General features: G+C 38.7%; 1 protein-coding gene across 5 annotated transcripts in view; it reads right to left on the bottom strand.

The window, feature by feature from the left end:
• Positions 1–15,258, bottom strand: part of PHKB (phosphorylase kinase regulatory subunit beta) — a 224,228-nt gene that overhangs the window by 172,390 nt on the left and 36,580 nt on the right. For all 5 annotated transcript variants that reach the window (XM_007992231.3, XM_007992276.3, XM_007992243.3 and 2 more), the window contains 3 exons: positions 14,017–14,155; positions 10,242–10,341; positions 1,609–1,716 (listed from right to left, as the gene is read on the bottom strand). In XM_007992231.3, the coding sequence (XP_007990422.1) occupies positions 1,609–1,716; positions 10,242–10,341; positions 14,017–14,155 (347 nt within the window). The remainder of the gene's footprint in view (positions 1–1,608; positions 1,717–10,241; positions 10,342–14,016; positions 14,156–15,258) is intronic.

Raw genomic sequence — 15,258 nt, 5'->3', positions numbered from 1 at the left:
ACTGCCAGGCTCCCCCAGATGTTCTCTTACAGCATTGACACTAACTTGTCAAAAATGACTTCGAAGAAATTTCATTCCTATGGGCAGCCTTTTACAGGGAACACCTCTAAGAGCTCTCTGCTCTGACTTGTGGGATGCTTCTGTGAGAAAATGTTAGTACATCGTAAGTTGCAAAGGGACTACCATATAACAGGTTGACCAAAATTTAAGGCCAACTATGTACCAAGTGCTGAGCTGAATTCTGGGATAAAAAGATAAATAACCTGCTATTTTCTGAAAACCCTACTTCTGATAGCAAACATATTTATCAAAGGAAAAGGCACATACAATCTGATTATGCTATAGTTATAAGGTTAAGGTTGAAAAACTACATATTCATACAACACTAACTCTCCAAGGAGCTATTTACAAATAAGTACAAGAGTTTCTGCTGCATAGAAATGAGAGCACCGCACTTTCTGAGTTTAGAGAAGATATACTGAAGTAAGACATTTCAGATCTCTAGAGTGAGAGGGACTATAAAAAGGAGATACTCTTAATTTAGTAAGAAATATAAGAATAGTAAGTATTCTGTCCCAAAGACAGAGAACCAAATGATGAGCAGAAAATCGATTAAACATAAATAGAATATATTTGTATCCCAGAAACAACAGAATGTGCAGCTAAAAAACAATACACAGATGTGAGAGGGGAATAAAATGAAAAAAAATAAATAAATAAAACCTCACAGTGTGTTCTAAGCATAGGTATAAAATTTAATATATTATATAAGACAAAATTTATGGACTTCAGAAATACCTTTTGGAATTACATTTCAGTGACATGTTTTTAGCTTTACTGAAGGATGATACATTAAGAAATGAACTGCTGTTAAACAAAACTGATTTGCTATTACACCACTGTCAACTGTCTTTTGTCCCCTAGTTCCTAAATGCTGAAATTCTTCTAAATTTGATAACATGTAAAAACTTTCATCACTGAAATAATTGTAGGCTTCCTTCTTTTGCACATTAATAATATTATAATTTATCCATTTACCCTTTTTGCTTGAAGACCAAGAATTTACTCGGATTTCATGTTCAATTGCCACAATTAACTCAGCCCTGGTGGCTGCCATTTCACTTTCTTCTCCATTTCAGGGTTGATTCTGTACTTCTATTTTGAACAATTTATAAAATCTAATTTAAAAATTATTTTTAAACAGCCTCAAATCCTCTATGACAGGGCTTCCCAACCTCTGGGCCAAAGACTGCTATGGGTCCACGTTCTGTTTGGAACTAGGCTGCACAGCAGGAGGTGAGCGGCAGTGAGCAAGCATTACCGCCTGAGCTCTGCCTCCCCTCATATCAGCAGTGGCATTAGATTCTCAGAGGAGCGCAAACACTATTGTGAGCTGCACATGCAAGGGATTCAGCTTGTGCTCTCCTTATGAGAATCTAATGCCTGATGATCTGAGATGGAACAGTTTCATCCCAAAACCATCCAGCCCTTACGCCATCCATGGAAAAATTGTTATCCACAAAACTGGGCCCTGGTGCCAAAAAGGTTGGGGATCACTGTTCTATGCTACAGAATAAAAGGAGAATAAAATTTACAATATCTTTTTACCTGAAGATGACCATATTCCTCATAGGAGAGCAACTCATCTCCTGTATGCACATTGAAAACAGAGTGAAGACATGTTGTTGGGCGTGGATCCTGCTTAAACTGCTGGACCTAGAATGAAATATAAAATTTAAACAACGTTAGTAATTCATAAACTTATCCGAGACTATAGATTATATAAGCTATTTTTCACGAAACTGTTTAATGAACAAAGCTAAGGTAGAGGACCGAACAAAGCAGAAATGTTACCTTTTCTCAAGAAACAAACAATACAAAAAGTTCATAACTACTAACTTGATAAAGTTAACATGATTCTCAATTGATATTTCACATGCACAGCAACTCAGGTATTGTATGGAGCAGGTTAACGTAGTAGCAATAGCTTTTGCAATGTTTTGCATCTTACTTTGTTTTAGAGTACAATTCTGCTTTATGTTGTGAGACAGGATTTCAGTGATTGTATTCCACTGCACTGTTATTTGGAAATGCCTACATGACACTCATAATGAAAAAGGACCACAGGCCAATTCTAGTTCAGTAAGTGTTCAAAGTTCAAATACAATTTCTTTCTCCAAGGGTCGCAAATTTTAATGTATGCTGCTGTTAACATGCTTTCATTTCCCCTTCCGTATATATTGTATACTCATTACTAAGACATCAACTCTAAGAGAATATAGGCCACACCATGATTTATTAGCTAGACAAAAAATTTTACCATTTTAGAATAAGTAAATACCTAAATAATCCAACAGAAAAACTCTGGGGACAAAAAATCCACCCATTTCTTTAGGGCCTGTTCAATTCAACGTGGCAAACATTTACTGACACCAATTATGTGACAAATACTGTGCTAATTCCTGGAAGTCTGAGATAAATAGGAACAAAAAAAATGAATTGAAAGATATATAGCTTTATGTAAATGCAATAATTCTCTTTTAAAGAGGAATATGAGAAATAAGTGATGATAATACCTAAGTCGTTGCAATCTTGCCTTGTTTCAGTTCACTACGAAACTATATAGAACTATGTTTTCTTCTCCATCTTTAAAAATTCTTCTTCTCCTTAAAATACCATCTTAAAAAATCTTCTTTTATACTTTCTGAACCCTCACCAAAATTCCTTCCTCTGGACTCCCACATCAGTGTAGTTGTCACTCAAAATTATTTTTCCTGTTTCGTACTTTTACTAGCTGTGTGTATTTCCCTGTGAAATGGCATAATACACATTTGGTCTACCTTCCTAGTTCTGGGCACAGGGCTCTAAGAACCCTTTGAATTTCCTGAGCAACAGGCACAAAAAGAATGTCTTTTTTTCATGTAAGTCCCTTTCAACCATACTTGAGTTTTTGCTAATGATGTGACTCTTGATAGGTCCCTAGATAGCTTCAAGATGGGAGACTGACTGCCAGAGGAACCAACCAAGTGATCAGAGGGTTGGAACTTTCAGCTCCTCGCTCCCACTCCTTACTTCAGGGGACGTGGAGAAAGGAAAAGCTGGTGATTGAGTCAATCACCAATAGCCAGTGATTTAATCAATCATGCCTACATAATGTGATTGCTATAAAAACCCTAGATGATGGTATCTGGAGGGCTTCTGGGTCAGTGAACACATCTGCATGCCAAGAGGGTAGTGCACCCCAGACACTATGCGGACAGATGCTCTTGTGCTTGGGACCTTCTGCACCTTCTACCACTTCATCTGGTGTTTGTTTTATATCCTTTAAAACAAACTGGTAACAGTAAGTAAAGTGTCTCCCAAGTTCTGTGAGCTGCTGTAACAAAGTATTGATGCCGAGGAATTATTGTAGCCAAGTCAGAGAGAATTGTGGGTAGCCTGGGGATCTACTACTTACAATTGGTGTCTGAAGTTGGGGGTAGTCTTGTGGAACTGAGTCTTAACCTGTAGGATCTGTTTTAACTTCAGGTCATTACTGGAAGAATTGCAACAAACTGTATATACCCAGTTGGTGTCTCAAATTCGAGAACTGCTTGGTGTGGAAAATCCATACATTTGGTGTCAGAAGTGTTGTGAGTAGAGAAACAGTATTGCTGTAGAGTCCCACTATCTTGTAAACTTCTACAAGCTATGCTGTCCAACACAGTAGCCACTAGCTACATGTGACTAATTAAATTAAATTACAATTAATTATATTAAATTTAAAATTAAGCTCTTCAGTCACAATGGCCACATTTCATGAAATCAATGGCCACATGTCACTAGTGGGTACTGTATTGCTCAAGAGTAACATGGAACATTTGTATGCTCATAAAAAGTTCTATTGGGCAATATTGTTCTAGAGGGATGTTACATCTTTACTGTCTCCAAGAGCCCTACATAAACAAATACAGCCCTCCCTATGATTAAAGAACCTAATCAGCAAAATAAAAGTCTGAACCTATCAGTACATAATCAGGACCTAGAGAATGGGTACAGTTAGGGATGTAAGTTCTCTATTGATAAAGTGACAAAGTCATCTGGTGTTAATTCAGAGAAGATGACTATCCCTTCTCAATATCTGAAACTGCTTGTAGTAATCTGAACCTACACAAATAGAAACCAATGTGGTCACTCTTTTCACACTATTATCTCAAAGTCCGGAATATTATTCTTAACTCCTATACAAAAATAGTAAAACTGAAGCAAAACACATTTTAACCACTTGATACAGATCTAAAAGGATAAGGTTTTATCAGTTTAATAAAGTGACTCCTGCAGTTGACAAGGTGGTGTTTGTCATTTGTCTTCAAGACATGCAAGAACCCAGCAGGACAATTTATATTCAATCACTATGTCAGGGAAAAAGCAACTACTAAATGATTAAAGATACCCAAATGGGGGATTATATAAGTACATTTTGAGTTTTAAAGCCATTAAAAAGACAAGTAATTTAAAATTTCAGAAAAAAATAAGGTCGAAAGTATAAGCTTTGTAGATTAATGGGGCATGCTGTATGTCAATTACAAACAAAAAGTCATCTTGAAAGCAGACAAAAACAAGAGGATGCTAATTAGTATTTTATACGATTCTGGCATCTGGCAATTAAGATAATAAATAAAGCAAAATTTTCTAGACTAAAATAAATCTAGAATTATGCCTCTTCCACTTGTATTTTGCTCAGATTTTTCCTGAAAACTTTTATCATTGTGAATAAACAGTTTATCATTTGGGAAAAGGTAACTGAGTATTTTGCCATCCATTTTTAACTTATAGCCTTAAAACATGCATTTAGAGAAAAAAAAGTCTTCTCATAAGGGAATCCTGGAAAAACAAATTTTATAAAATTTTAATGATTTCTCATTAATTAGAAACTAGCATTTCAAACAAAAAAAATTTAAGTAAATAATTAGATACAGAAACATTTATAGCCTATTACAAAGCAAACGTCTGTCCTCTAAACTAATCGCAGATTGAATCAACTCGGAAAAACTCTGAATGCCTCTCTGTAAGCAGAATTATAATAGATAGTAAATAAGAGAATAGGTATCTGCACACTGAGAGGTAAAACATAGCTGACACTAACAAGCAGGCATTAAGATAAGCGTCAAGACAATAAAACCCAGAAAACAGACTGCTCTAAATTCTGTAAATAAATCAAGAAAAAGTCCACGTATTCACTCAAATTCATAATCAACTTAAAATATCTTTTAGCTAATATTTTTAGAAAATACATCAGGAAGCGTGTTTTATGATGAGAAATCAATAGAAGTGGAGAAGGGAGACTTTCTAGGTCATGGTTTTACTTCAAAAGATAACATGAGGCTAGAGGTCAAACGGTGAATGAACACTACAAATGTGCTTTGCTTTAGTTTCAAGGGAAGACCAACAGAGAAATATTTCACATTTTAAGATACGTTTATATTCCCTCTTGCAACAGTATTGTAAAGGAAATGGCCAAGACTGGAGGAAAAGAACAGTGAGCAGCAATAAGATGTGAAGGTATGGTGAGAGGCTTTGAGCTGGGTGCATGCTTCAATCTCCCTGAGTCAGTCCCTCACACTCATATGCACTAGAATAATATACTCCTTACAATTCATATTTACATTAATGGCCTATATCATAGCTACACAGGAAAGAAATGATAATCCCTCGTAATTTACAGAATTTAAGATAGCTTAACTCGGTCAGGCATGGTGGCTCATGCCTATAATCCTAGCACTTTCAGAGGCCGAGGTGGGAGGATTGCTTGAGCCCAGGAGTTAGAGACCAGCCTGGGCAACATATTGAGACCCTGTCTCTATTTTTAAAATTAAAAAACAAAAACAACCTTAGGTCACACTCAAACTGTATTAGAAGAAAACATATTACAATTACGATGCTAGTTAGTAACATTGAGTAAGAAATGCCATTATAAAGTCAAAACGCCTTTGTAAAGTCAAATCTCAGCAGAAAAGCCACTAACAATTGGCTAATGGCCAGGTGCTAATGGTCTACACATCATAGCTACATAGGAAAAAAAATGATAATCCTTTATAATTTAAGGAATTTAAAATAGCTTAAGTTGGCCTGGCATGGTGGCTCACGCCTGTAATCCTTGCACTTTGGGAGGCTTAGGTGAAAGGATTGCTAGAGCCCAGGATTTCAAAACCAGCTTGGGGAAACATGGAGAAACCTTGTTTCTACAAAAAATACAAAAATTAGCTGGGTGTGTTGGTGTACGCCTGTAGCCCCAGCTACTTGGGAGGCTGAGGTGGGAGGGCTGATTGAGCCTGGGACGTCAAGGTTGCAGTGAGCTGTGATTACACTACTGCATTCCAGCCCGGGCGACCCAGAGAGACCCTGTCTCAAAAAACCGGCCGAACAACAGTAAAAAAAGCAACTGGCTAACCATGCCACAAGGAAAAAACCTTAATCCAAGCTTGTCCAACTCACAGACTCACAGCTTTGAATGTAGTCCAGCACAAATTCGTAAACTTTCTTAAAACATTATGAGATTTGTTTTGCAATTTTTTTTAAGCTCATCAGCTACAGTTGGTGTTAGTGTATTTTGTGTGTGGCCCAAGACAATTCTTCTCCTTCCCATGTGGCCCAGGGAAGCCAAAAGATTGGAAACCCCTGCCTTAAACTGTTATTAGACTTCCTTCTGATAATTCTACTTTGTCAGCTTGTTTGGCAAACCCATGAAAATCATGATTTTCACAGTGTGTCCTAGAGAGAAAAGTTGAATTAATAAAGACGTTATGCATTTATGAAACGATACAAATGAAATAAACAATAACATCTCACACTTAGGAAAAAATTAACTTTAATCACAATTATTTCAACATAACATATGACATACTAGTTTAATTCCAGTATGTCAATTTGTGACATACTACTTCATTTCAAGCATCTGAAAAACCTTTGCAATATTGATTTGTACAGTCAAATTTCAGTAGACAAATTAAAGGCTTTTCATATGTCTCTATTTACTTTTTCTCTATAACATTTTCTTGTTGCCATATTCTGGTGGCAGAATATTAATGATTTTTTTTTTTATTTTGACTTGAATTACAGGCCTGAAGAAGAAGATTTGTTATCACTCTTTCTATTATTTTTTTTTTGAGGCGGAGTCTCACTCTGTTGCCCAGGCTGGTCTCGAACTCCTGACCTCGTGACCTGCCTGCCTCAGCCTCCCAAAGTGCTGGGATTACAGGCGTAAGCCACCATGCCCAGCCTATTATTTTCTTTTTCTTTTCTTTTTCCTTTTTTTTTTTTTTTGAGACAGAGTTTCCCCTCTGCTGCCCATGCTAGAAAGCAATGGAGTAATCTCAGCTCACTGCAAACTCCCCCTCCAGGGTTCAAGTGATTCTTGTGCCTCAGTCTCCTGAGCAGCTGAGGCTATGGGCACGCACCACGAAATCTAGCAAATTTTTGTATTTTTGGTAGAGACGGAGTTTCACCATGTTGGCCAGGCTGGTCTCGAACTCCTGGCCTCAAGCGAGCCACCCGTTTCAGCCTCTCAAAGTGCTACGATTTTAAGAGTGAGCCACCGTGCCTGGCCTATTATTTTCAAGTGTAGATTAAAACAATACATTCGTGTGATAAAAAAATACAAAATATTAAGTGATCAAAACTGCCTGCAAATTTCCCTGTGTGCATCTCTGCTAAAAGATAGAAGTTGGAAACGCATCTGAAACACATAGTTTAGAAGGGAGAGGGAAAACTACCAATGATAACGACACAAATATTTACTGTATGTTCACCTGATACCAGCCCTTGTGCTATGTGCTCTCTTTCATCCAAGTACTGACCAGGCCTGACCCTGCTTACTTCTGGGATCAGATGAGATAGGGTGTTCAGGGTGGTATGGGGGCAGACACCATGTTCTCTCTATACATTATCTGCCCTTCTCCACCCCCACCCATTCTGATCTCCGTGGCCGCCCTCCCCCTGTATCAACCAAAACCTTTTTCGGGATCTGATGAGTGTGTGGGCATTGAGCACCTTAATCAGGCATTCAGTTCATCCCACAGTGCCAGGTATGCTTACCAGAAGTAGCCCACTAGGCACTCGCATTCCATACCCAGCTCCACACACCAGCAAGCCGGGCTTCTTACCCACTTAAAGTGTGAGAGTAGGTGGAGATCCTTCGGGTCCTAAAACCTCCAATCATTTGCTTTATGGATGAAACCACGTGGGGTGGGTTTTGGAAGAGTGCCAGCCATCCTGAGGGAAACCTCAGAGGGAACTAGCTACTAGATGGTTCCATCAGTCTTTCACCCATATATACCCAGGTCTAATGACCGATTGATTTACACTTCAGGACCGCTAGGGACTTCCACTAGTTTCCTCCAGCTTTGCCCTGAACAGGCACAGTTCACTATCTTTCAGATCCTAACAAGTGCCCTGGTGCTCCACCTCCGGGGCACTGCCCTGGGTGAGATGGGCCAGTGGTGCGCCCTCAGGGGACCGGAGAGGCCTCGGGATCCCATCTCAGCCAGTGAGTGCACCGGCCTTCACCTTCACTGCGCCAAGGCAGCTTTCTTGCAAAACACTGACTCACACGTGCTTTATTTCTTAATCCTTACAAAACTTAATAAGGGTGGTATTGTTGGTATCCGTATTTAACAGATGAAAAAAACGGAGGCACATGGAAATTAAATAATTTGTCCAACATCGCGCAGCTGGAAACAGACTGGAAACCAGTACATTCATTTATGTTGACTGTCCCGAAAAGAGTTAATATAGTAGGCCTGAGACTGCTAACCTCAGAAAGAACTGTTTGTAAGGTTGCCCCTTGGCTGATAGGTGGATACTCAGATTATGAAAGGGTTTCCACTATTCCCTCACAAGAGTGGCTCACTATACCTAAAGTGTTTACATTAACAATGTGGTTGATACTACACACCTGGTTTCCTTCTGGATGTCTGAAACTTTGGTGAGTGCTAGACAGAGGATACCTACATGACCAACCACCAATAAAAACCTTGCACAATAAAAACCTCGTTTCTATTGAACTTCCCTGATAGACATTTTACACATGTTACAATTAGTCACAATCCGTTACTGGGGGAATGAAGTGCATCTGTGTGACCCCACTGGGGAGGACTCCTAGGTGCTGGCATCTGGCTTCCTTCAGACTGTGTTCCTTGCACCTTCACCCTTTGCTGATTATGCTTTGTTTCCTCTCGTGTAATAAACCACAGCCACAATTATGATCATCTGCTGAGTCATGTGAGTCCTCCTAGTGAAGCATCAAACCTGTGGGTCGTCTTAGGGACCCATGATGCATTGATGTATACCTATGTGCACTTACTATATTAGGACCTGGGATCACGGAGATGTAGATAAGTAACAGAATAGCCGTTATATTTGTATAGAGCTTTATAGTTTTTAAAATGTTATGTATATTATTTTCTTTAATTTCCACATATTCCTCTAAAGCTGTTTTCTTTTTGTTTTTTGAGATGGAGACTCGCTCTGTCCCCAGGTTGGAGTGCATTGGCATGATCAAGGCTCACTGCAACCTCCCCTGCTCTCAGATTCAGGTGATTCTCCTGCCTCAGACTCCCGAGTAGCTGAGAAAACCAGTGTGCACCACCATGCCTGACTAATTTTTGTATTTTTAGTAGAGATGGGGTTTCACCATGTTGGCCAGGATGGTCTCGATCTTTTGACCTCGTGATCTGCCTGCTTCAGCCTCCCAAACTGCTGGGATTACAGGCAAGAGCCACCACACCCGGCCTGTAAAGCTGTTTTCTAAGCCTATAATTCCTAGTCTCTTTGTATGTAAATGAACGAAGTGTTACATTTTTAAACTAAAGTTCATTTAAGCCAGAGCAATTCACGTGTCCAAAAGTAATTCTGACAAGGATATTCTTTAACTAATGAAAAATACTGGTTAGAATTATTGATATTGTGAGGTTCCTGAGAAACTGGGTCTTTATCAAGCAACACCAGATGCAAAACGCAAACAAATCAAAGTCTAAATAACAATTCTCAATCACCTCTTGCTTCAGGTGTTCGTTCCTTCAATCTCAGGATTTCAAACCCTGGGCTAGAATGGCAAAGGCTGTTTTAACCTATCTAGTCCGCCCTAGGATGTGGCTTTCCCTTTGAAAAGTACACATTCTTCTTCAGAAGAAGCCATTGCTATACTAGTTAAATTAATCCTTCAGAATGATAGGAGAATTCCCGTCCACACCACAGTGTTTTACCTTATCGGCCTGACGCATATAGCAGTAGAGAATTCCTCTCATGCATTTTATAGCTGAGTGCTCCAGCTCATGGGTCCTTCCCTTGTCATCATCAATGCGCCTGGGTGAGAGAGATAACTCATGAAACAAATTGGAAATGCATTTGAAAAGGAAGCAGAACTTCTGATAATTAAGTATTTAACTATCTTGCTAATCCTGTGTTCTGGTGACATCTACCAATTCTGTCACAGTGAAACTCCATTTTCCCAGCAAAAGTAGAAATGCTGCAATGAAAAAAAAAATCCTATGATGAAACTTAGGTAGATTTTTCCTTCTTTCAAGGAGGTAAGCCAACTCCTTTTAAAAATAGTATACAATATTTCTACAGTGATTTGGCTAAAACTTTAAAGAATATTTCCATTGGAAAAAAACCCAGCAACAGATTGTTTTAAACTCACTGTTATGAAATAAAGCCAGTTTTTATTACCTATCCCTGTAGGTTATGCAATGGCCACTTGGATGTAAGTAGCAGCTACAAGTTAAGGTAGGTGCTGGCTTTCTTTGCTCTGCAGTATGTTCAATACCGTCAGGGCAGGCATTTAGTCACAGTCAAGGATGCCTTCAACTAAGCACATATCCTGGATGATACATGACGTATTTTGGCATAAAGTTTTATATTCTCTGGTTTTAATTTAAAATCAATTGAGAGTATTTTACATCTCTTGCTTTTAAAAATAAAGAACAGCTAAAATCTAACTATTAAACTAGGTTAAGATGTTACCTCTGTCCACAAGTTGCTTTTTATTATATATCAGTAACTTTTCAAAGGTGGACGAGAGTCAACTACTACTAAAACATATAAGTTACTTATTCATTGTTTCACTTAATCTTAACTAAAAATATCTGATAATCATTCTCACATCATTGAAAAGTATCACTTCTCTCCTTAAAAAGTATACTATAATTACCTCCCAGTTAAATCATAGATCACATATACCATTCACTATTGGGAAGAATGATTATTATTTTGACACAGTATGGTGAATGTCAGTAAAAAGTAAGTTATTCATAATTAGCACATCATACCTTCTTTTTCATGCTGGCACTGCACAAAAATTAGCATGAATTTGCTCTATACAGTACTTTTTCCATTGAGGTCAGACATAAGTGTTTTAATAGAGACATATTCTACATAGACAGTGTGCCTGCAAAGTAAGGACTTTAAAGTTTCTATCTGATTTAGAAGCATTCTGGGAAAAGGTTAATATCTGACTTTTGTCCATATGCTGCCTGTACTCCTGTATTTGTTAAAGCAATTTTCATGTAAACATTTTATTTAGAAAAATTTCAAATCTACGGCCGGGTGCGATGGCTCAAGCCTGTAATCCCAGCCTTTTGGGAGGCCAAGGCAGGCAGATCACGAGGTCAGCAGATCAAGACCATCCTGGCTAACATGGTGAAACCCCGTCTCTACCAAAAATACAAAAAATTAGCCGGGCGTGGTGGCGGGCACCTGTAGTCCCAGCTACTCGGGAGGCTGAGGCAGGAGAATGGCAGAACCCAGAAGGCAGAGCTTGCAGTGAGCTGAGATCGCACCACTGTACTCCAGCCTGGGTGACAGAGCAAGACTCTGTCTCCAAAAAAAAAAAAAAATCAAATTTCGAATCTACAAAACAGTTAAAAGGATGCTATAACTTAGATTCACCATCTTAACATTAGCTTGCATTCTCTATTACATTTTCTTCATTGTTTGAAAGTAAGCTACGAACATCATGACCCTTCACTCCTACACACTTCAGAAGTATCTCTAGAAAACAAGATTCACCTACATAACCATAATACCATTATTATACCTAAGAAATTTAATACTGATACTATAAGATCTAATACATAGTCTTGGCTCAAATGTTGAAGTGTCCCAAAAATGTACTTTACAGGATTTTTTTTTTTTTTTTTGAGACGGAGTCTCGCTCTGTCGCCCAGGCTGGAGTGCAGTGGCCGGATCTCAGCTCACTGCAAGCTCCGCCTCCCAGGTTTACGCCATTCTCCTGCCTCAGCCTCCTGAGTAGCTGGGACTACAGGCGCCTGCCACCTCGCCCGGCTAGTTTTTTGTATTTTTTAGTAGAGACGGGGTTTCACCGTGTTAGCCAGGATGGTCTTGATCTCCTGACCTCGTGATCCACCTGTCTCGGCCTCCCAAAGTGCTGGGATTACAGGCTTGAGCCATCGCGCTCGGCCTACTTTACAGTATTTTTAAATGCATGATCCAATTAACGATCATGTATTGCATTTGGCTGTTGTATTTCTTTAGTCTCTTTTAACCTAGCCATCCTCATACCTATTTCCTAGTCATCTGTAGTACTGACATTTTTAGAGCCCAGGCAAGTTGTCTTATAAATAGCCACAATTCAGCTTTGTCCAATTTTTTGTTCATATGTAGACTCATGTTAGATAACTTGGTAAGATGTTAGCACAAGGTGTATTTCCCATTGTGTCAAACCAGGAACAGCAATTAACATCAGTCTGTCTCATTATTGGCTTCACCACTTGGTGAAGGTGCTACTGATGCTCCCTGTACTCCTAAGATCAGTAGCAGTTTTACATTTAATAAAGCCATATTGTCCTTACCTAGAATATGTAAGGAAATGCTTTTAGTGATGTCAGCATTCAAGTGTGCTAAAGAAGACTACATATTATCTCAGTGTTTTTCATTTTAAAATCCAACACATCAGTAATTTCAAACAGATAAATCATGTTCATGTGGAAGATACAATTTTTAAATCAGAAACATAACTATGGGTCACTTTCAGAAAATTAATATTCAGAAAGTTAATCTTACTAATCTTAATTATGGTTAAAATGTATTACCACTGACTATGTGTTAGCATCCACATTCAGTGCTTTCTACATATAATGAAATAAATAAAGGAGAAATTTTGTAATGTCAAACTATTTCTTTTTTTACTTTACACAATTTTTTCACTTACGACCAGACCTAATAACAGATACTTCGCTGAAGTGCAGTGATAAAACCGGAAACTGGGTAAGGGAAAAGAATTCTGACCCTGGCTCTATCATTAACGAGTTGCATCATTTGGAACAAATTTGTTAAGGACTCAGGGCTCTAATTTTATTACCTGCAAAATTTAGTCATCATTAGTTCTCTCCCTGATTGAAACCAATCAACACAATGAGAGTGTGTAGGTAGTTCATTCTACCAATGACTAATAATGCTGATTTAGAAACCCAGAGACAAAAAGTTTTGTTCACAAAGTCATAAAATCTTAGAACTGGTCTGATATAAGCTTTTAGAAAAATGAAATGGTTTAGGCTGGGTATGGTGGTTCACACCTGTAATCCCAGCATTTTGGGAGGCCAACGCTGGCGGATCACTTGAGGTCAGGATTAGGAGACCAGCCTGGCCAACATGGAGAAGCCCCATCTCTATCAAAAATACAAAAATTAGCCAGGCGTGGTAGGTGCATGCCTGTAATCCCAGCTACTTGGAGGCTGAGGCAGGAGAATTGCTTGAACCCAGGGGGCAGAGGTTGCAGTGAGCCAAGGTCATGCCGCAGAACTGCAGTCTGGGTGACCTCATCTCAAAAAAAAAAAAAAGAAAGAAAAGAAAAAGAAAAAGAAAATGAAAATGTTTAGAGGCCTAAAAAGAGATGTGAGCAGCCATAGGTTGCACAGTAAGTCAGCAGTAGAGCCAAAAGATGGCTGCTCAATTAGTCCTGGTCCTACAAAACCCTATTATCCATTCTCAAAGTTACTAGGAGAGCACACACCAGCTCACCTGTATGCAAGAGCCAAAGCCCAGGCCCCAGCAGCGCAGTATAGACTGTCCTGGATCTTGGCCTTCTGGTCACCACCACATGTTTTAGTGGGAAAGAGACCGGTAGTTGGACTTTGATACAGCAGCAATGTTGACTTGACTGCAATTGAGGACAAGACAAAGAATGAACTGTACAGCCAGCGACTTCCCTTGGGCTAAATGTTTTAATCTTCTTTGGTTTCCTCATCCCATTTCTGACAACTTTGTTTCTAAACTTGCTATAGTATAATACTTCTGAAGACATGGAAACAACTTCATGTCATTCCAGCCTTGGTGGGAATCCATCCTACACAAAGAAATCTTTCCAGTTTTTAGGAAAAGACTTAGCTAATTAGGACTTAAAAAGCCTTTAGCACATCCCCGGTAATGTCAATGTGTGTTAGAAATCTTATTAGGACAACATCAGGTACAGAGGGAAAAAGAGATCAAGCAAAAGACTAAGTATAATAATTTTTAAAAATCAGTTCAATAGGTAAACTTAAAGCAACTGCACAAGAAAGAGTAGCATACATTTAGTAAATCACAAAGCCACCTCAACTGCTACAATAAATGATCAACAATGTAGGAAGGGCGAGGGGAAGATCACAGAACAGGCTGGAATCCTGTGTTTCACTGATGGCTAAATTGTGCCTGGTCTTCAGAGGAGTGTACAGTATTCATTTTACTTTATTGTACAGGTTAGGAAAATGTTTAACATTTTAAAACTGAATTCCATCCATATATAACATGAACACAGCAGCAAATAAATAATTTTTTATGAACATTTTACTTAAATAAGTCTGAAATTAATGTTTTATTATCTTTTATAAATGGGCTTTAAAATAGGAAAACACACACACTAAAATTACATTTACTAAAAGCTGTTTTATTGCTATCTAACTATAAATAGATGGGTAATGCTTTTCCTAAAACGCATTACACTAACCCTATCTAGATTGGCAACTACCTTTTTGTTTTGAGACAGGGTCTCGCTCTATAACCCAGGTTGGAGTGCAGTTGCATGATCATAAGCTCACTGCAGCCTCTAACCCCTGGGCTTCAGTGATCCTCCCAACTTAGACTCCCAAGTAGCTGGGTCTACAAGCAATCACCACCACGCCAGGCTGATCTTTAAATGTTTTGTAGAGAAGGAGGGCTTGTTATGTTGCCCAAGCTGGTCTCAAACTCTTGGGTTGAAGCAATCTTCCCATCTTGGTCTCCCAA

This window comes from Chlorocebus sabaeus, chromosome 5 (genome assembly GCF_047675955.1).
Source record: "Chlorocebus sabaeus isolate Y175 chromosome 5, mChlSab1.0.hap1, whole genome shotgun sequence".
Classification (NCBI taxonomy): domain Eukaryota; kingdom Metazoa; phylum Chordata; class Mammalia; order Primates; family Cercopithecidae; genus Chlorocebus; species Chlorocebus sabaeus.
This window is presented reverse-complemented; position numbering and strand designations above follow the sequence as displayed.